Source organism: Anguilla rostrata, chromosome 14, assembly GCF_018555375.3.
Source record: "Anguilla rostrata isolate EN2019 chromosome 14, ASM1855537v3, whole genome shotgun sequence".
Lineage (NCBI taxonomy): Eukaryota > Metazoa > Chordata > Actinopteri > Anguilliformes > Anguillidae > Anguilla > Anguilla rostrata.
The window spans coordinates 30,405,441-30,427,711 of NC_057946.1; the positions used below are offsets into that span (position 1 = coordinate 30,405,441).

The 22,271-nt window shown below is 43.7% G+C and overlaps 1 protein-coding gene across 1 annotated transcript; it reads right to left on the minus strand.

The window, feature by feature from the left end:
- Positions 1–1,231: 1,231 nt before the first annotated feature.
- LOC135240072 (apical junction component 1 homolog) lies at positions 1,232–20,286 on the minus strand. The gene is made up of 2 exons (XM_064309256.1): positions 20,009–20,286; positions 1,232–7,162 (listed from the first exon to the last, which is right to left on the minus strand). Exon 2 carries the CDS (start codon positions 7,105–7,107, stop codon positions 3,595–3,597), a length of 3,513 nt encoding a protein of 1,170 aa, XP_064165326.1. The 5' UTR covers positions 7,108–7,162; positions 20,009–20,286; the 3' UTR covers positions 1,232–3,594.
- Between the last annotated feature and the right edge of the window lie 1,985 nt (positions 20,287–22,271).

Consider the following 22,271-nt stretch of genomic DNA (forward strand, 5'->3'; position numbering starts at 1 on the left):
CCCTGATTTCATATGGAAACTGCAACTCAGCCATCAGGAAAAAATCCTGATTCCCTTTGCTACAGTAGGCAATTTTTTAAAATGCAATAAATAGAATATAATATATATGTATTTTCTGAAACAAAATATTATAATTTTTTTCTGTTTTTCAAAAATATTAGGTTGTCAAGCATTTTTTTATATTCAATAAAATAATCATCATCGTGATACAAAGTAACATGCAGCCAATGGGATCGTTGCCCTCATTGCATCTGTACAAGTCTGTCTTGACATAATATCTGTAGCATGTGCTTTAAGGGCCAAGCTGGCTTTCTTTTCCACATCTGTAGATATATTCATACAGCTGTGTTTGGGAACACTTTTTGCTTCGTTCCATGGGGAACTTTAAATCAGAATGCCACATTTTTAAACTCCAGCTAGGTTGTACAGTTCTTCCATTGAGTTTCGTTTATCACATAGGTCTGGAAACAGATAAATAAGTTCATATTTAAGCTACTCACTCTCTGACTGCTGATTATGCTCAGAAAATAAAGATTTGTTTCCCTTTTTGGTTAAACAGCTGATCTCTTGTAGCACTGATGGGATGACATATTATGCCCAGATTAGTGTGTGTCTTCAGATCGCAGATCAAAGTGACCTGACCTTTCTAAGAATTTGTAACACATTGGTCTGACGACTTTTTCTGCTATTTTTGGGGATTCACCCTGTCATTTGTAATATTTATTAAGTCTTTGTAGTAAATACTTTTTCTAACACATACACTGCACACTTACATACTTTTCATAGAGTAGAAATGCATTCTGCCATGTCTCTTGATATAGTTTGGCACGTGCACGCTGAAATCATAGTTCGGTTCAACACATTAAATCACACGGTGCGCATCACGTACAGCACACAGCATTCTGGGATCACTATCACTCCCAGTGAGCACCTTCCCAGCAGTGCGTGATAATCCTTTTCTTTTTTTTACAGTTTTGCAGTTCTCGCCAATTTCCGAAGAGCACCTTTGCCGATTTCTGCTCGCTTTTGGCATTTATAAAATCCATCAGGGTTGAATCTAGAAGGTTAAGACATCTGAACAAGCACATAATGATTAATTTAAATGGTTTAAAGCAAATTAATAATTAACATGTATCACTTCTGATCAATTATTCAAACCCTTTCTAAGCACATCTTCATTGTTGTTTTGTATAGTTTGGGGACTGTTTTTATAACCATAACAGGCTTGTGCTATACAAATATACCGTACTTTTGTCCCCAAAGAAAGCACTCAAGGATATTACAGCTATGTTGCCAGAATGTTTCCTGATGTATTCATAATAAGTATATTATCTTCTCTGGAATTATTCAAAGTTATGATTTCAGGTTCCTTTTAAGTTTCAGGATGTGTCTTATATCTCAAATGGCTTCAGGTGAGAATTGTCATCTAATATCACACATATTACAGTTGCTACAGTACAAGCCATATAATCTGTGTAACATGGTAATGTAGGTAATGCCTTTTAAATAGCACTTCAAGTCTTTAGGTCTTATCACTCAAACCGCAAATCTTTCATTTCACCCAGTAGAGCACTTTAAAAGTAAATTCAAGTGAGCACTCAAAACCCACTTGAATCCCACAATTGGCAAGTGCAGGAGCTCCCAACCCTGGCTTTGCCAGAAAATTCAAGACATCTTTCAAAAGGAATAATTTGCCCCAGTATATTACAAGAAATTAAAGCATAACTTGCCTGAGAACTGATCTCATGAAGTCTTCAAATGACTATAGAATATTAATGATATTAATATCACAGAAATATCTCTTGGTGAGGTAAATAATCCCTAATTATACATTCAAAGTGTTTTATGAAAAACAATTAACATCCAGTTATACCAAACAAACTGTAATAATGGCTGGCCCAAAAAGAAGCACACACTGGCGTGTTGCACTACCAGGGTTGGGAACCTCTGGCTAAGAGAAACAATGGAGGATACAGTACAGTACATCAGCCTTGGCAGCATTACAGTAAATTCATTTTAGGAAGATTAGTGCAGCATAGCTTTCTTTCTGCTTACTTTATCACAGTCTATAACTGCATCATTTTGCAAGACCGCCAGGATATAGAATCCATATAGAACACCATCTCAGTTCAACTTCATGGACTGACATTATATGCTTTCATTTTGAGATTTCATGAAATCATCTAACTGATTTACAAGTACATAAGACTTAAGTCAGAACACCGCTAAGATGCTTTAACATTTGTTTTTGTCTCTTATCCAAAGCAAAAAGATACTTTGGTAGTGCTACCTTTACATTTAATGGGTAATTAGCAAACTAAATATGTTTCACAATACAAAATATTCTCCCCTTGTGGAAATGTATCATCATATGAAATGTTTTTTCCATGACATGACACAAAATGCTACATGCAACATTCCAGTCTAATGTTTCCCCATTAGACTGGAAATAAAGGTCAGTGAATTAAAAATATGTACATGTTACATGGTTCTGTAAAACTGTATTAACATATATGCATAAGAGGCTGAATTAGAGGCTGGATATGTGTGCGTGTGTGGTTGTAATACAGAATTTTTAAATGGTAAAAGTGACATGAAATTCCATACATTTAACTGCCTGGAAAACATTTATGTCAAGCCAACTCAAGTCATGTGTACTGGCCCGCTGAGCTGGAGAAATAACACAGAACAATTCTACAAAATAAACCTCAGTTAACATGACCTTTGACTAAGCATGTACAGAGTTCTATACAACAGCAAGAACCACATTTTATGCCAAGTTTGAAACACAATCAATGCAGAACTGTCTCTGGTAGAGACCGGAAGCCCTACTTGTGTAACAGAACCAGGGAAGAAAAGATGCCAAACCTCAAAATGTAATGCCCCTTCAGACAGTGACCATAGCATTTTTATGCAAATATAATGGCAATACAGGATTTTACCCCCCAAATCAACCACAGGGAAATGGCCAGCTGTCTCTGCACTACTTATTTTAAAACTTTGCTGTCAGTGTTGCTACCATGCAGAGCGACTAAGAACTCAAAATGTTTTACTGTCCTGAGTACAGACTATATCAATAAACCACACTTGACAGATGAAGGCGAGACTGGTGGACATGCAGAAAATTGGGTTAGGGATGTATCTGCAATATCAGTGTTGGCCATAAATCAGACACAGAACAGTATAAAACCAAGATGATCACAGCAAATACTGCACTGTGCTTTTCAATTCCAGTGCACTGTATTATTTTCCTGATGCAAACAATACCAGTCACCCAGATGTGACTACATATCTCTTTTTCTGTAGTAAAAATGATTTGTATCTGCATACATACACAGACTTGATATATAGATATGGTATATACATACACTGTACATACAGTACATCAACAGTGCATGTGATTATAAGAACATAAGAGTAGGTAATGATGTGAACAGGCCATTCAGTCTGTTTAGACTCACTGTTTACCTACAGTCCAGAGAGTATCTGGCACTGGGTCAAGTCTTGAACATGCTCCAAAGGTCTCTGTCTGTACTACATGACAATGAGCTGTGAAATGAAATTCATGAACAATACTCTGTCATACTCTGCATACTATATGATGTCATCAAGGAGATTTGGGGTTGCCACCCAGTCGAGTGTCCTGGGCTCAGATGCAGCCATGATCATGCACATGAACTGCTTTCCAGTCCTCTTGTCAATGGGGTAGATAGTGGTTGGTGTGAACCTTTCATTGGTCTCCACAAAGTCACACAGCTGGCGGTAGACCTGGGGGTATTCGTGACGTAGGAAGACCCCCCGGGTCCTCAGCTCCCTCTGGATGTTGATGAAGCAGATTTCACGGGCCTTCCGCCCTGCCTCACCTTCCAGATCAATGTCGGCCATTCCAGGGGGTGGAGTGAGGATCAGCGTCTCCATGTCACCGTCCTTCCGCGCGGCTGCAGCGGCTGCCACTGCAGCCTTCCGCTCGGGGCTGTAGGAGGCCAATGACACCTTGGCATATTTCCTGACGGTTGGGGCTTGGACCCTTGGTGAGGGCCTGTCAGGCACTTGATCGCCCACGGCAATGGACACGTTCAGGAGGAAGCATTCGCTTGGGTCGTACTCATCCCCAGCTGCCTGGAGCTCCCTGCAGTACTCTCCCAGATTGTCCTTGAAGCTGTCCAGCTCACGCAGGGATAGGTAAGTAGGGGACATGAGCAGGCTCTCCAAGCCATACCGGAGGAAGTTTCCAGACGAACCTTGGCTGGGGAAACCCAGGAAGAGGACCCCCCTGCCCCGGGAAAGGTAGCCGACTTTGGCAATGCGGGAGAAGGCCTTGTGGACCTCTGCAGTCTCTCGGCAGAACTTGATGACATGGCGGCAGACGCTTCCCACACGGCCATAAAGGCAACTCTCCTTGTGGATGTCCCAGTCCTCCCGTCGGCAGTTGCGAGAGCAGTAATAGGTATAGCAGCTGTGGCAGGACTTAAAGTAGAGGCAAGCATTGAAGAGGGTTTCGGTACGCTGGCACTTGCTGTTGGAGCACATCATGGTGTCATCCTCATCTGTGCTCTCATCCGGTGAGCACTCCTCCGCGCTCCTCTGCTGAAGCCCGTCGCAGCCACTGTCCAGGTCTCCTGGTGGGCCACCAGGGATCATTTTTGTGAAAGCCGGCTGGGGCTGCTTCTTCAAAGGGCCCGGGGAGTCAAATTCTCTGGACCGACCCTTTTTTGGCAATGGTGTTCTTGTTGTCTTCACCTCATCCTCACCAATCAGTTTCTTAAGCTGCCCCAGAAGGTCCTCGCTGGGCCTTCTGCTGGCTGGGGGCTTGTAGTCGATGACAAGGTCAGCCAGCAGCTCATCGAGCTGCTCCAGACTCTGCTGCAGGGAGGAGCTGTCATGGGTCTTCTCTTTGGCGGTGGTGGGGTCTACTGCGGAACAGGAGACGGTCTCTGGGTATGATACCTTTGCAGATGGCCCAGCTTCAGAGTCCAGGGCATCCCAGCTTGGGGAACGAGGACGTACCTCCTCCTCAGCATGCTTCCTATCGGGTTTGCCACCCTGGTGGATGTCGTTGTCTGTGATAGTGATCTCTGGTGTCACAAACCAGGGCTTCCCGGGGCCTCCACCGAGCCTCCCACCACCCTCCGTGGGACTTCTGTCAATGAGGGAGTTGTCTGACAGGGACAGGGCCGCATAGCGGCGAGGCGAGCTAGAGAGGTTGACCACCACGGGCTGTCGCCTGTCGTCATTAGGGGGGGACAACGTCTGCTTGCCCTGGTAGAGGAGATCATCATGGCTTTGTCTCCGTAGCTGCTGCTGCTGACGCTCCCTTGGCTGCTCCCTTTCGACCCGCGTGTCCAGGATATTGTCCCACGATTTGGAGTAGCTCCGGGGGGCATCAGTCCCCACTTTGGGGTTTTCCATGCAGGGGCTGGCATACCAATGGGTCAGCTCAGGCTCCTGCCGCACCCTGGGTGGGGTGTACTGTGAGGCCTGGGAAGAAGGGTGGCGGGTGCTATGGCCTGACACCTCTGAGCCATACCAGTCATCCGCCTGTGGCTGGCACACCCGAGCCTGCCGAACACGTCCCTCCGTGTGATATCCCCTGGAGGGCATGTGGTGTTCGGGCGGAGGGGTAAAACGCTCATGGACATAGAAGATCTTGGGTGGGACGGTTTGGACAGGGTAAGTGCGGGGATCCTCCGTGTAGTAGGTCCTGGCAGGGGGCGTTTGGATGATGTATGGTCCCGGCTCAGATGTGGCGTAAGATTTGGGATACATGGCTTGCAATGGGTAAGAGTAAGGGATGGGGTACGGCTCCATATCACCATAGTATGACCGACTTGGGGAGGTATGGACCACTCGAGCTCTGGGATTCTGCTGAAAGTACTGCATTTTTGGGGTGAGGGTTGGGCTGGGATTGCTGTAAAGGTCCTCCTGGTAGTAAGTCCTCGGGTGTGGCCCTGGCCCTGGACTGGGGTAGCTCACAGGGTCATCAGCATAGAAGAATTTGGTCAGCACGTTAGGGCTAGAGAAGGCCCTCCGCTCCCTCCCGTAGTACTCCCGTGGGGAGGGCATCCTCTGCAGGGGGATCTCCACGGGCTGGGGCTGGACATAGCCACTGGGAGCGCTGCTGGAGTAGGGGTAAGCAAGACGGTATTCACTGCTGTAGGAATCAGAGGTGGGTGTGGCCGTCCTGGAGGCGGGGATGTGTCGAGGCACAGTCAGGCTGTGGCCTCCAGCAATGTGGTAGCGTTGCCAGGGAACCTCTGCAGGATAGGGGGGTGTCATTGGAAGCTTCTTCCCAGCATGGTGCAGGACGGCTGCATCTGGCTTGATGTCCACCCGGCACCGGACATGGGGGCTGGTGGCCGGCTGCTGCTGCTGCTGCTGCTGCTGCTGATGCTGCCTTTCAGGCCGGCTCTCCTTAACGAAGCAATCAGGAACATAGAGGGGTGAGTACCGACTGGTGTCACCTCTCTGAGGCTGCAGCTTGATGGGATGCACTTCGTTGACGAGCGGCCGGCTTGGGGGGGTGTTGTGGGTGGGTTCCCGCCTTGGAGACCCCTCGGGCTTCCTGGGGGGGTCCCGCGGGGCCCGGCTGACCTCTCGCCCCCTCCTTGCGACAGGCGGGGACGCCTCACAGGGCACGCGACTGAAGCCAGTCTTCACCCGCGGTGCACTTTTGGACCGCGCCCGCCGCTTGAGCTCGGGCCCACCCGGCTCAGAGACCACGGTGGTGTTGTGGTTGCTGACGGTGGCAATGTACTGAGCGGGCAGCCGGTGACTGATGAGGTCAGGCGAAGAAAACCGCTGTTGGCCCTGCTGGGCCAGAGCATTCCAGGCCAGGTCCGGGTGAACGGCATGCCTCTCGACCCTCCGGTACGTGTACTCCATCAGGGATGTGCAATATCTCGAGTCGCTGAGCGACTCCAGGTCAAAGCTACGACAGCGCCTCTTGTTAATCCACTCCTGGTTATCCTCCAGTGTGCCGGGGAGCCAGTGACCATCACATTTTTTTGCGGAAGGGTACAAGTGCGCAGAACGCGTGGAGGCAGGGCTGGCTTCTATATCTCGGTACGCAGTTGATGCCAGTAGATCAGGCGGGTCGGTGCGTGTCATCTTAAAGGGACTCTTCTCGTTTTCCCCATCAAATTGCTTTCAGGTTAAGATGCCCCTGCAAGAGACAAAAGAACAAAACATTTGTGTCTTAATTCTTGTTTCCACATTTATAAACAGTATCACTTGTTAGTACACGGTGACCTTTGTTAATGCAGTAGATTTCATATAGTTCATATGACCTATTTAACTCCTTGATCAGCAGTACATAGCAATGTCATAATCATTGCATTAATATTCATAAATGCTCATGTCCCTTATTGAGTTATGTCACCTCATATTCAGAAAGTGATATTACCATGACATACCAATTGACAGATACCACATGCATAATTGCTGCTGTTGACAAAAGCAATTTATGTCTTCATAGGGCTTATGAAGATGCGATGTCGAGCTTACGATGGAGCTATACAGCTCTTATGAAGGGCCATTCATAGAAAGAGTAGCCTAACTGATTTTTCAAAAACATGTTTCATTTTAATAATATCCAGTGGCAAGATGTTCTTGCAGTTTAGATTAAATGAATTACTTTTCATAAAATAATAGAATAGAAACTCCATCTTGAAATCTGGATTCTCTTCAGAAAATCCATTTTAATTTTGGAGGTGGCAGTCAGAGCAGGGATTGCACTGCCAGCTGTTACCTAGACAAAATGGCAGACTTTGAACACCAGCTTATAAAAGCTCTCATACCTATACACCCACACACTGGCTGGGTTGTAAGGGAGGGAAACACTAAATTACAGAGTATCCATAAATTTCTGCCGGGCACAAGAGGGAAAGTTAAATACATTTGAAGCCAGGCTTTAATGGAAATGACAGAATACCTCTGCAAGAAAAACACATTTTACACCACAAATTCTGGACATGCTGTTAAAGGCAGACTACACCAGTTTACACTGCACATCTTATTGAGGGTTTGACTAAATGCATAGTCACCTCCACATCGCTATGTCTCATTGTTAATTAATAGGTAATATAGCACAACCTGGAAAAATGCACCTGGAAATTAATCACAAATGTTTGCCACTATTGGATCTGAAGTTTTACAACCTACAGCTGTGCTACTCAATGGCACAGGTTCCTGCTTTTGCCAGTATTCAATCAATACTTGCCCATAATTTTGAATCAAATTACAAATGAGAAAGTTCATTTCTTTTTTTAAACAAAATTAGCTCACTAAGTTGCATTTTTTAAATATAATTGCATTTGTAGAGAAACATTTAAAGGCTATAAATTGGTAATCAAAGTGACTGAAACCAGGCCATTTTCATTTTTAATGTATCAGGATGAAGAATGAATACACTTCTCACCATGTCTTTGAAGGATGTAGGCAACTTTTTGTCATCCGGTACAGACCACTGAGTATTTTAATGTGTGAACTTAGTTATTGCAGTTTTCAAACCATAACAGTTGAATCACCCTCTGTGAGGTTTGGTTTGCTAGGTTCCGAAGTTTACATGGCATGCTGCCGACATAACTGTCATGGTCAAGAACGTAACACAGTAGACAGGAATCATTTTTCAATGTAGGAAAGTACGAACAAACCCCAAATACATACTTTACCCGCAGTCACTTGCTAACCAGTTTCTTTTTTGAAGTGGAGATAATACTAATAATTGAAGTGGAGAAAATACAGGCAGAAGGAAAAAGCATGTGTGTGCCTGTGTATGTGTGTGTGTGTGTGTGTGCGCATGTACCTGTGTGTGCATGTACGCCGTGTGCGTTTGTGTGGGTGTGTGGGTGTGGTGTGTGTGTGTGTGTGGGTGTGTGCATGCGTGTGTGTGTGTGTGGGTGTGTGCATGCGTGTTTGTGGGTGTGTTCGGCTGTTCTCACAGATACATTCTCTGGAGACTGGGCAGACTGCTGCATAGCAAACCCCCCTTTCTCTTACACCATTTCTTATCTCTTTACCTCTTTCCCATCTTTCTCTCCCACCCCACCCCTCTCTCTCTCTCTCTCTCTCCCTCTCTCTCTGCAGTAGTGAAGTTATCCCTCAGGCTGACATTGCACCCCTTGCAACACCTGCATTGGCATTCTCAAGTGCACAGTGACAATGTTTATCACACATTTAGTCATATGCTGCCAGTTTACACTTGGCAGCAAACACTGGGAGATGCAGTCAGAATACAATCAGCATTATTTTTTTTTCCAAAACACTGCAGTCAAGTTTTCTAGAGTCAGACATACTTTATTTGCACTGTGGTTGAATCTGCACATCAGGCTTGTCTCCATGTAACCAAACAAGGAAGAGAAACTTAGCCATCCCTCAGGGATATGCTAATTAATCACACCTCAAGGTCACATGACTTGACAAGTAGAGCCTGTCACTAAGCAGCAAAACATGCAATTTAATGCCATCCTTCTTAGGTAGTTCTCTGTTGCATTAGACTGTATTCAAGGGCCTTTTTAGAAACAATGAATCGTAATTAATACTTAATAAATTAACACGCCCTTTAGGATGCTGGTTCCTGACCTGTGAGTGTAAACTCACTGATGTGTTGAGGTGGGTTATTAGATGCATAAGATGACCATACACTGTACTACACGACACTACATCTCCCATTGATGTCCTTTTTTTGAGAAAAACATTTTCAACTTAGCAATTGCATTAACAGTCTCTGTGAAGCCAGTCACCAGTAGGGAAGATAAAGTCTGATGTGGGTAGACACACTTGAATGGAGGAAAAATAGTCATTAACTGTTTTTTTACTCTTTCACTGACTCTCTGCTCTGTGCGGCAGTTTTGTCCTTGGCTTGAAGGAAAGGGATTACAGCAGCAGTGCTTTGTAGAGGCTTCAGCAGCTGGCTGTAAACTGCAAAGAGCCCCCTCTTCACAGACAGCGAATTAAACAGAATTAAAGAGGCTAAACACTGCGCTGCTATTCCCCTGCACTGCGGGAACAACTCCACGACAGTACACTTGTCAACATCACATAAGACGTCCTCTGCTCGTCATCTGAGTTACATCAGCAGCAAAAAAAAGACTGTGATTTTTCAAAAAGTAGTATTTACATATACACATTCAGGCAAGCTGCCAGCGCTTAATTTCTACAAGGAAACACAAAATATATAGGTCGATACACAGGCCTCTATATGTTCACAACCTGGAAGACTCAAAGGCCGTGCACAGTCATTGGTTGTACTACCATACTCAGATCTGATGCAGTCAAAATCATAGCCCCTTGCCACTGGCTTAACAGAGTAGAGAAGCTAAAGCATGTCAAGGTCAGTGAGATGACAGCAGCTCTGACAGGGATTAACACTAACGTTAAAGAGTGGAGTTTGCAGACAGTTCCTCCCTCGGTTGGCAAATTCCTACCGTCGAATGCATTCCAAAAATAGCAAAGACAAAGAAATTGAGAATAAAACTTTGTTGAAATTGGGACTAAAACTGTTGTTATCCTCTCTTGCTGTCACTTACAAGTTATTAGCTGACATTTGTTCTTCGGGACAACTTACAAAACTCACAGTGAACACATCATCTGTTTACAAACCTGGACATTAAGTCACTGAAGCAACTCAGGTGAGGTGCCTTGGCCATTACTTTGATGGAAAGTGTTCCCGTGACCTTCTTGCGACGGGCCAAGCTCTTCGACTCCACTAAATGCCTCCACTATTCATAAAGCGCGGTTTTCGGTTTGGCAGTGTTATTGCCGAAAGGGGCCTGGCTGGCTGCTGCTCGATATTGCAGAGGCTGGACCTGAATTATTCACGGTCAGGGAAGACACTATATTTCACTTTCACCTGTGCCCAGCGGAGCCACCACAACAGCCACCACACCAGTGGCGGAAACTCCCGGTTCAGAAAGTAAAAGTCCTCCACGGTATTTTGTTCCGATTAGCTGGAATTGCTAATTAGCACGGTGCTACAGCGACGTTGTATAACTAGTTAGTGAAATCAGCTCCCTGAGTTAACGGGTGGAATAAACACACGGCAGGACTTTTAGTTTCTGGCCACTTCTGCACTGTACACCCCGGGGTGGGTTTCTGAACACGACCCAACGGGCATTTCCCTCTGGCACCTGTCCACCCGTGACGTACACTTTTCCGAAGAGCACGAGGTCACTTAGCGGCTGCATCCTCCTGCGTGCAATTCACCTCAGTTTCATTCCCGTCCGTTTCCATGGACAACCTTCAGCGAGTTATTATTGCTCTGTTTGGTTGAAGTGTCAATAGTACTTCAAAACACTGGTCTGATTGTAATGAAGCTTTTCTCTTAACTTTGCCATTGCAATTTTATTCAAGTGTTGTTTTTTATTCACAAGCACATTTCAGAAAATGTATGATAATGAATTCATAATTGATTGCTGAAACCACCAATCTGAGATTTGAAAGAAAAGCTAAAACTTGCCTTTAAATTTGTCAAATACTAAGGTCAAATTTGGACTAGAAATCTAAAATCAAAACAACTGAACAGAAAATGAAGCACTCTGAACGAACCAGATCGCATGTTTCACTGAAAAGGATGTGGTGAAGGAGAATTTTTTTCAGCCTCTATAAAAATGCTAATGAGAACAGCACGGTTTGCGACAGAAACCGTGAGAAAATAAAACAGCGAGGTGCGAACCAGCTTCACCACCACACGTAATTAACCACACACCTCCTCCCATGCGCTACTATATTAGCGTTACACAGCTTCCCCAAGTTCACATACCAAAAAATCATTTATGCTAACCCTGACTGGTGCAAGCAACTCTCCAGGGGGTCTGTGGGTTTGCTCATGAACCACATAATGGAGCGCCACCCATTGGGAAGAGACGCAACAGAAACCAAACCGAGCGATCACGCAGAAGGGAGTAAGTCATGTGGAGGACTTCAGAGTTTAACATGGTCAAATGATCCTAAGTGTGCAGACAAGAGATTGGCCCCAAAATACAGTTCTTTCAGTCACGTTCATTTGCATTATGGATGCATGTATTATAAGCACTGCAGTGAATAAATGATAATGAACTGTTTGATCATTTTACTCCCGAGAATTCCCTTTTAGGAATAGCGACACCGAACCCCAAAAGTCAAGCCTCTCGCGTCCTTCAATGAAATACCGCACAAAGCCTTGAAAATAAATAGGAATTGTAGAAACCAAGTCCCGCCAAAGCAGACAGGGCCCCACTGAAGGCTTAAAGACTAAAGGCCACGTGTTCTACAGAGGCTACACGGATATAGACAAGCTACAAGGACACCAAAGGGGCTTGCGCCTCTGTCCAATGTCAAAAAGGCTTTGCTTTGGTGCGTAAGGATTCTGAACGCGCTAATGACAGTCCGTTGACCCAAATATCTGCGTTCTTTCTTTATCCGTTTTTCATTTTCTTTTCGTGCTGTGCACTGTTTATCAGCGTGCACTGCGGTGAATAAATTGTTTATGAACTGATTCTGTTCATTTTGACTTTTTCCAGAGGAATTCCTTCCTTGGGGAAAGTAAGCGGGGGTATCGGTACTGAAACTCCACAAACAGTGCCCTCGAAGCCCGGAGCTACGAGGCCGGTCCTTGGCAGTGTAGAAACGTACAAAGCAGACGGGATGCAACGCTAGCTCTTACATTTCATTAAATGCATTCCCTGACGAGTGCGCACATTTACCGCGAGAAAAATGGCTGACATTGTTCATTAATATTGGGTGATGCATATAATAATTACAGCCTTTCTTTATACGTCATCTCACCATATTAGGGGACCAAAAGTAATCGGACAGTAGGTTGCTCAACTGTTTCTTGGTCAACTGTGAGTTGTTGCATTTCATGCACAAGAAAGCTAACAAAAGATCAAAAGATTATTCCAGGTGTGGCATTTGCATATGGAGTCTGGGACTGTTGTCTCACAACATGTCAATGACAATGTCATTTCAGGCCATTATGAGGCTGAATAATCAGAATAAATCAATCAGAGACATGTCCAAAACACTGAGCATGTAGTAAAAATAACTTCTTGCTACATTGTTAAGAACCAACGCTGGTGAGCTCAGCAATAGCAAACAAAATGGTGGCCCACAAAAATGTGTTTTTTTTGGCTCTGTACTCCAGCACACCGGATTTGAAATGAAAGCATGAACATGCGGATAAAACAGTGACTCTCAGCTGTAATATAAGGGTATTTACATCCATGTCAGGTGAACCATGTAGGAACTGCAGAACCTTTTTCCAGGCACACAGAGCTGAGTACCTGGTGGCAACACAGCATCTGTGGAGCTACTCACCATTCCGCACGTGTGTACTTGTTCTTACAACCCTTACATGACAAGCACCACATGTAGCCTACATTACCATGACGACCTTGTAAGATGCTCTGGCAAATTAATAATGATAATCACAAAAGCAGTGACACAAGGGCTCCTTGCCAAATCACAGTCATCACAAGGAGGGCCAAAGTCAAACATATCTGAAAAAGGCTTAACTCTTTAGATGCCAGTATTCTGATAACATATTCCTGAGAGTGTTTAAATAAAACACATCGTTTGCCTGCAAAACGACATGATTTTTTTTCTTCAGTCACAGAAGAGAAGAGTTGTAGCTCTGAATGGGTTTTACTGGTGTCTCGAGGGTTCACGCATTTTAAAATACATACTTAACCCCGGTCTAGCCTCCATTCGATGGCATGGCTCAACTTAAGCTGGACCAAGCCTCTTACCACTGAGAACACCCTAAATCAGGGCTGGACAAGAAGGGTCATATTGGTTTCTTGGGGCCTATTCAATTGTCAACTGTTATGTTTCAAACGCTCCTTCTACTGAGCGCAAAGCTCACTCTGAATGGTCTGCTACATTCTGCAAAGCCCCTGTGGAGATATTTCATGAGTGAGCGGAGGGAGCAGAAACATAAACCGCATTGCAGAATTAACATATAGAACTGACAATATTAAGGCTCTGAACTGCCAAATCTATGACATTGTGGACACAACCGGACGCTCAGTTCAGTCCTTTCTGTTATAAAACATAAAACAGATTTTGCATGCTTGAATATGCTCTGAATGTCATGGCAACATTTGCTCTTAATTATTTAATATACCCAAAAATATTTTTGAGCTGACACTTTGGTATATACTTTTTTAGCTCATAAACAACAGGAATTTGCTTGTGTCCCCATATGAAGTATGTTATTTCACTCTAATTAGGGCTGGGCAATATGGCCAAAATACCATGATATTTTTAATATTATTGGTATGACGATATTTGGTGGTACTTGGTTTTCCTATACAAATTACACAAGAAGTGAACTGAAATATATTGTAACTGTAGTGAAATAAATATAAACCAAAATGCAATAATGATCAATCAATTTCACTATTTTTATAAAAAAATATGAAAACTGAATGGTGTGAAATACTGAACCTTTCAAAAATTGAATAGCAAACATAAAAAACCCAAATGTGCAACCTGCCAATGTTAGGCTCCTATAAAAAATCTTAAAGCACTTTTTTAGAGGGCCAAGCATATAGGTTTGGAATTGAATGAAGGAATGTGGCAACTTCCAGGAAATGCTGGGCGATAAACCATATCGACGATTAGCAAAGTGCACTCTCATCACCACTATACATGACACGAGCTTTGTTTTTCTCTCGGTTATTTCTCAGTCTGCTGTGGGAAACACTGCACACCTCTAGGGACCCCTTAGCTCTGCCCCTACTTAAGCGTTTTACGCTTTGAGAAGTCGACAATATACACGCTTTCGGTTTTGAGACGCGTGGAAACGTTTGTGATAAATCCACTGCAAATTGTAAATGGCCCGGGAAACAAACACACAACCTTACAGCCGCAAGGCCTCTTCTCTATCCATGCACTCTCCACTGCAGCTGCGAAATTAGAAGGCAGAAATGTTATAGAAATGTTTAAGTTTTTTTCTTTTAAATAATCTGGCACCCAATGCTGGGGTGTGCATGTCCAATTCCCACCCTAATTTGGAATGTCCAATTATCCCCCAACTGTGTCCATGGAGCAGCCACACTGCACAGGACCCACAAGTATCAGACCTCAGTACAGACCCATGGCTTTCCTTCAAAACACATGACTCAGCCACCTGTTTCACCCCACGCGCCACCTGTAAACTCACACAGAGCAGATTTAAATCGAAAGACCACCGCCACACGCGGCTGCATGCAGACCACGGACATGCCCACGCCCAGCCGGGTCGCCAGATGAACCTGGGCCACCTGAACCCACCCATGACCTGCGCAACACAGTCGGCACCTGGCTACCGACCGCAGTTGGCCACTCGGCCCGAAAATGCTGAAGGAACATTTCTCATCCATTGTAGTGACCACTGACATCATAACGTCACGGCCCAATTGAATCGAAGCGGCAAAGACCGGGCTTCGTTTGTGAATCCCACTTCCTGGTCTTGTGGGGAGATGTTGCAGTAGGAGACCAGTATAGGTCTTCAGCCACCCATTTCAATATAAGTCAATGGTACTGATACGGTCAAGATAAAATCAACAATTTTTCCCACAAGAAGGTGTAGTTGAAATAGGTGCTTTTCTTTACATAGAAAGTTCGGAGTGCATGCAGGTCTCTGCTGGACTCTTATGTACTCTGTTAAAGTTGAATTAACACTGGACATTTTACGGCGTGGGCTTATCTGAAAACGAAACAGTATTTCACCTTAATCACAGGTTTTTCAATACCCGAACTGCCATAGATGTGTCAAATTCAGAAACACTTTGATTTTGAGAAGAAAACCCAACTGCCCTTTTTTCAATAGGCCTATATCACCGAATTGGCTTCTAGAGAAAGTTTGGAGAGGGATTACTACTAATCTGCTTGCCACTCGTCCTCCGGGTGTGCGCTATGTGCTGGTGGTGGAAGTTGGTGAACAATTAGGTACATCATCACTGTAGTGCATGTTGAGGTTCCAGGATGCTTTATGAAAGTAATCAAACCAACACCAGTAATAACCGCATAGACAGCTCCCTGCCAGGCATTTAATTTTGCTCAATGAAAAAAAACATGTACAGGATGCAGCGTCGTTCGACAGAGGCGACAGTTGCTTCTCACTTCGCACAGAAAGCAGCTGCTGTCAGGCTGACTGGCGCCAAGAAATCTACAATTCAGCATTTCTGTCCCGACTGTGCCACATTTCAGGAGGCGTTAAGTGAGGGAGGTAGAGGGAGAGAGAAATATTTTTTAAATCACAGAAGAGTCCAACAGACATAAATGTGCGCAACAGAAACTGAATTCATGGATGCCAAAGATGTTACATATTTCTCACCATAAAGGCATACTATGCAGGATTTTTACCTTAAAAATATACTAAAATAACCAATAACCAGGGAAGTCATATCTATGCACTGGCAAAATGGCATCTGCCAAAATCATGCTCCTCTGCCTGTATTTCTTCTTCCAATATGTGTTTGGGAAGTTTCTCAGAGATAGGCTCTTTTCTGAGTGGTGGGTGTGGCTACAGGGCCTGTGGGGTGGGACCAGGTTCCAGTGGAGAGTTTGTAGTTAGCTAGCCACTGCAATAGTGGACCTACAGCAAGCACCTACAGCGAAGCAACACGACAAGCTGACAGGGCTGATTCAAAAACCGGAGTCAACCTTGGAAACACTTTTCCTCAATGGCAACAGCTAAAGTTCACCAAGGGGATGAAAATCGACAGAGAACATTCCCTTGGCGCAGTGGTATCAACCCTGTTCTACTATCCTGTAGGTTTTCATTCCAACCCTAACAAAGCACACCTCATACAACAGTGCAACATCTTGGTGAGCTGCTAATTAGTAGAGTCAGGTGCGCCAAATTAGGGTTGAAATGAACGCCTACAGTGCGGCAGATCTCCAGGAACAGGGTTGGTTACTGCTGCCTTAGAGAAAAACTGAACACACTGGTGTGAGTTACAGAGAGAGCGATAACAGTGCAATGGTAAAATCAATTGCCTCAGCTCAGAAATTGAAAATTGGCATAATGGGCCCTGGTTTTCTGAACTTTTTTGTGCTCACAGCTTGAAATTTACAGGGATTTTCCAAGCTTCTAATTTTCCTTTCTTTTTTCTTCCATTTCACCTGGTAACCAAATCATAGAAGAGGAACTCTTTTGTGTTGCTGTGGGAAGCTGTCTAAATAGAATCCGCTCAGAACAGAATATGACACCTCTCTGCTCTTTTTAAGGGTACTATTTACGGTTTGTTAACAGCATACCCTATACACGCAAGTGTAGCTAAGGTTAGTCTGCAGCAGGTTTAAAACCGCAGCTTTTATGGGCCACATACCACAAGAAATACAGTTAGCGCGCCATGCTAAAGACCAAGATCGCCAGCCAAGAGGCACAGTCGCACTCTTATTCCGTCTGCAGGGGGTGATGCAGCTAACAGGCGGGGACATGCATGTGCTCTGTACCCACTGAGGGTTCTCCGATTAGCTACACAGGCAAGTTCCCATGCCATGGGTGTGCCTGAAGCTAGTGGCTAACTGTGCACAAACACACTGTGCTATGGCAGCATTTATTTCAATGCACACCACTTACTGTAGTTTACATTTTAGCATTATCCAGTTGTACAACTGGATATTCTGCAAAACCAGTCCAAGGGAAGAACCTTGCTCAAGGGTGGAACACTGAATTTTGTTACCACAGCAAATAGAGTAGGACACACTGGTAATACTTTGGCCAAATATTTGGAAAGGGAGGAGAGTGCAGCTTCTGTTGGCATTTGGGAGAAGGGCAAAGGGTTGAGACTCAATATGATTGCACATTAATTGGGGGGGGGGGGGGGGAGTTCCTGAAAAATGTCCTGTTTCCAGGATGATACAACCATGTAGGACTTGTTCTCAACTGTCAATTCCTTCTATCCAAATACACAGTAAAATGTTCAGAGTTAAATCAACTCTCGTATTTGACCTAGACTTGAGCTTACAGTGTAAAATGATACTTTCCCCCCCAAAATGCTATTTGCATTCAGCGATCACGAAAATTCACTAGCAAAATATGTTTGTGAAAAAAACATCTACTTGTATTTATTCTGAAAGTTCTGGAAACATATTGATTGAAACAAGGCCAAAGTCCAGAAGACTGCTGTGCTATGTTTAAAAACATGACCCAACCCAGTGTCTTTTTCTGCCAACTGAGCTAACTTTTGCCCTTTCAGTTTCAGTTACATAACCAGAAGGGACGGCACTATTTTGTTTCTCTGCATTGGACAACTTATACATTTTCTAAAAAAAAAACAACTAAAAAACTACAAACTACATCAAAATAAATTAGGAGTTCATAATGAGCCACACCTGCAAAGAGTGAATATATGCACCCTTGTCTGCAACGTCTGTGGTTGCCTGTCACAACCTGAGGGACAACCGATGATGCCAATTTTATAAGTTCATAATTATTTTGTTTCATCATCATCCATCATTGTTATTGTTATTCGTATTTTATCATGCATTTAATCAATTAAAAGCATGTGAACTGAAATGGAGAGAGTGAATGAGAGTATGATTAATCGAGACTGATATGGGGAGAGAGAAACATTATAGGATGCAATGAAGGAGAGTGCTACTGGCGGGGAGAAAGAAAAACATCACAGGAACAAGGGAACACTACTTGAGGACCACGGTTAAATAAACAAGCAAACAAATAAATAACCTTGAATAATTCAGTGCTCTGTAATCACATCATCGCATGCTCGACCACATCCCCCCAATCAGGCTATAGCTACCACAAATGTCTTGCGCTACCCGGCTACTGGCATACAGTTAATAAACGCTGCAACGGAAAACTATTGACTTCAGCATTGCTTCAGGGTAGTGCTCTGGTAATAAGAACCCATTTTACGCTTCATTTTCAATGGGAACTGCGCGAGAGGAATATACAGCATCTTAAACCGTGCAGAGGCATTACGTCATGTTCACAGTATAATCTGACGCCTGCTTCATGGGATACCCCGTGTATTCCCTACACCCAATATCGCGCGTATTAGGCTACAGCATAGCTAGTGCACTACAACATATAGCCTGCTGCAGCAATCAGGCGTTTTACACGTCAATATTCATAATCACCAGATCATTTAATAACGCGCGATGTCACTGGATAAAGCTGTGTGTGGCCACAGCAGATGGTTGTGGAACATTTTCAGAAATAATCGTGGCTAATATCAGCAATCATCGAATCATATCAAACAGATGCAAACGAATGCCGTGGTGCTGAACGCCGAAGTAGTGCCATTTTCTAGTTATCCAGTGTCACTGCTAAGGTTGACTTGTCACGAGCGCAAACGTTAGCTTACCTTGACTCGTTATCTGTCCTGAAAAACGAGTTGCGTGCATATAACAGACATGAAAACGTACTTGAAGAAAATTACTCGGAGAATCTACAAATTAGTGTCAAACAATTAACTACTAAGAAAAAAACTCGCTTCGCTGAAAAGATTATCCTACTTCAAATATATTTACATGGACATATGCGCGTATTAGCAGAAGGCACATAGGCTATGCAGCAACCCGACTCTATGCAGATTACGATATGTTACGTTTCAAATTGACATTTAAAAAATGTTTCCTTTAGCAGCCACTGCAAACAGTACAATGCATTTGCAGGGCAAAAGATAACAAACACATTGATTACCTAATACACAAACATACACGCGCATCTAGAGACAGGTTACATGAGGATGCAAACCAGTAACCGATGTGTTGGTACAAATTGGCTATAGGTGAAAACTAAAAAAAGGCCACAGTAGAACCATTTAAATGCATGTGTGTTGACTAATAAAACACTACATATAGCAAGGTGAGAATACACTTGTTCCACTATCTGCCGCCTTGCCGAATGACTGCATTCTCCGTTAGATGCTTGCCAACAGTAATGTGTTTATGACTCGTCGAATTACGACATCCCAGTAGTTTACGTGTAGATGGAACTGCAAGTCAAATAAAGTACAACGGCAGTTCTTTTAATCTCACTACAGGCAGAAGCGTTACTATTGCGTTGTCTTACCGTCCCGTTCTTGTCCACAGTCCCCATGCATGTCTACCCATTTTTATCATGGGTGCAACCAATGCTATGTCGCTTTTAGTTTATTGAGATTGACCATATTAGGGTATAAAAACAACAGCTGTAATCCTTCTTATCGGTCAATCATGTCTCTTTCACCAGTAAGCTGCTCTGTGCGTCGTCGTCCACATCAAATACGTCGGCTTTACTCGCCGCTATCTCCGCACACTGTAATTTACAAATGCGTATAGCAGGCTATGCACTTCAAGGAGGTGTGCCAGTGCGCGTGTGCGTGCGTGAGTGTGTGAGGGAGAGAGAGAGGGCAGAGAGACAGAGTGAGCGAGATCGCAGGGTGTTTGGCACTAATGTTCTACGACAGAAAAAAAACGAACCGTTGGAACCTCTTTGCAATTACATGCAATTAGTATCGGCTCTATAATTACCAAGCCATCTCTCTCTCTCCTTGTTCCCTCTGTAATTATCACACACATGTTGCCAGTGACAGGATGGAGGAAACGGTTCCGTAGGCTATATGTTTACATAGACTGTAGGCATGTTTTTATTTTTTCTCGTATCAAAGCTCTTTGCATTTCATGCCACTGGCGTAACTGGTTGAGCAAAACATTATTCAAAATGTATGTTGACAGTGGGGGAATATCAAAAGTAAGCTTTGCTGTAATCGACAGCGATTGCCTTGTCCGCTGTATCGGCGACGATTGCTTTGCGATGGTTCGGATAGTTCTTCCTTGACATTCCTCTTGACCATAATCTGGTAAATCCGTAAGTATTAAGACAGTCACACAATTTTTTTTCTGGCTATCGATCTGTAGTACACCACATTGTATTTGAAATTAAACAGTGGATATGTGGATAAAGACTGTGGGTATTTACATCCATACTGGGTGATCCCTGTAGGAATTGCAGCCCATTTTATACACAGTCTCCATTTCAGAGGACCAAAAGTAGTTGGCTGCTCAGCTGTTTCTTGGCCAGATGTGTGCTGTTGCATCATTAGTTCACCCAAAAGAAAACTAAAAAAGGATTTGGAGTCTGCTGCTGTTATACCTCAGTATGGGGACCAAAGAAGTGCTAATTCCAATAAACTAGACTATCATGAGGCTGAACAATCAGAATACTCGGTCAGACTCAGACACATAGCCAAAACACTGTGCGTTTCAAAATAAATTGTTTGGTACATTGTTAAGAAGCAACAATGCACTGGTGAGCGCAGCAATAGCAAACAACCTGGTAGACTATGGAAGACCACTAATGACCTAAAAAGACTTTTAATTTTGAAGAAACACCCCCTTTTTGTCAATTATTATCACGAACAGCCACCAGGTTGTAGGCATAGATTTATCAAAGACTAACATAAAGAGAGGACTAAGAACTATACCACCATAGCCTCAGAGGATTCACCACAAGGGCCTCTAGAACAGAACAACCAAGTTAGACTTTCCTAAAATCCTCATTAAAAAACTGTAGGGCAGTGGAACAACATCTTATGGACATAACATCTGTTGATGTCTATGGGTAGTAGACTTCAGGCAGTCATTTAATGCAAAATATTTGAAACCAAGTACTAAATATGATGACTTTATGTACGATTATTAATTTGTCCAGTTACCTAAAATGGGGGACTATGCATAAAAAGAGCTGTAATTCCCACAAGAATCAACCATTATGAATTTAAACATTCTCAAATTGAAGCTGGCAGATTTTAACCTCATAGTCATTGCTTCATTTAAAATTCAATGTGCTGGAGTACACAGCCAAAACAACACTGGTGTCACTGTCGAAATAGTTACCGACTGTAACATGTATGCATGTGTATATATACTGTGAGCTTCATAATGTTTGGGACAAAGATTTTATCCTTTGCATGCATTAACTGTGTGAAGTCTGAAACCCATAGACGTCACCAGCTGTTGAGTGTCTTCACTGCTGATGCTCTGCCAGGCCTGCACTGCAGACATCTTCAGCTCCTGCTTGTTTCAGGGGCTAGTTGCCTAAAGTTTTCTCTTCAGCTTATGAAACTCATTGTCAATGGGCTTCAGACAAGGTGAATAACTTAGACAGTCAATAATATTCCAGTTTTTGGCTTCTTTGTTGCTCCTTTGTTGCTTTAGCAGTGTGTTTGGGTTCATTGTCTTGCTGTACGATGAAACACCATCCAATGAGTCTGGAGGCATTTGCTTGAACATGAGCAGATAAGATGCTTCTGTACACTTCAGAATTCATTCTACTGCTATCAGCAGTTATATCC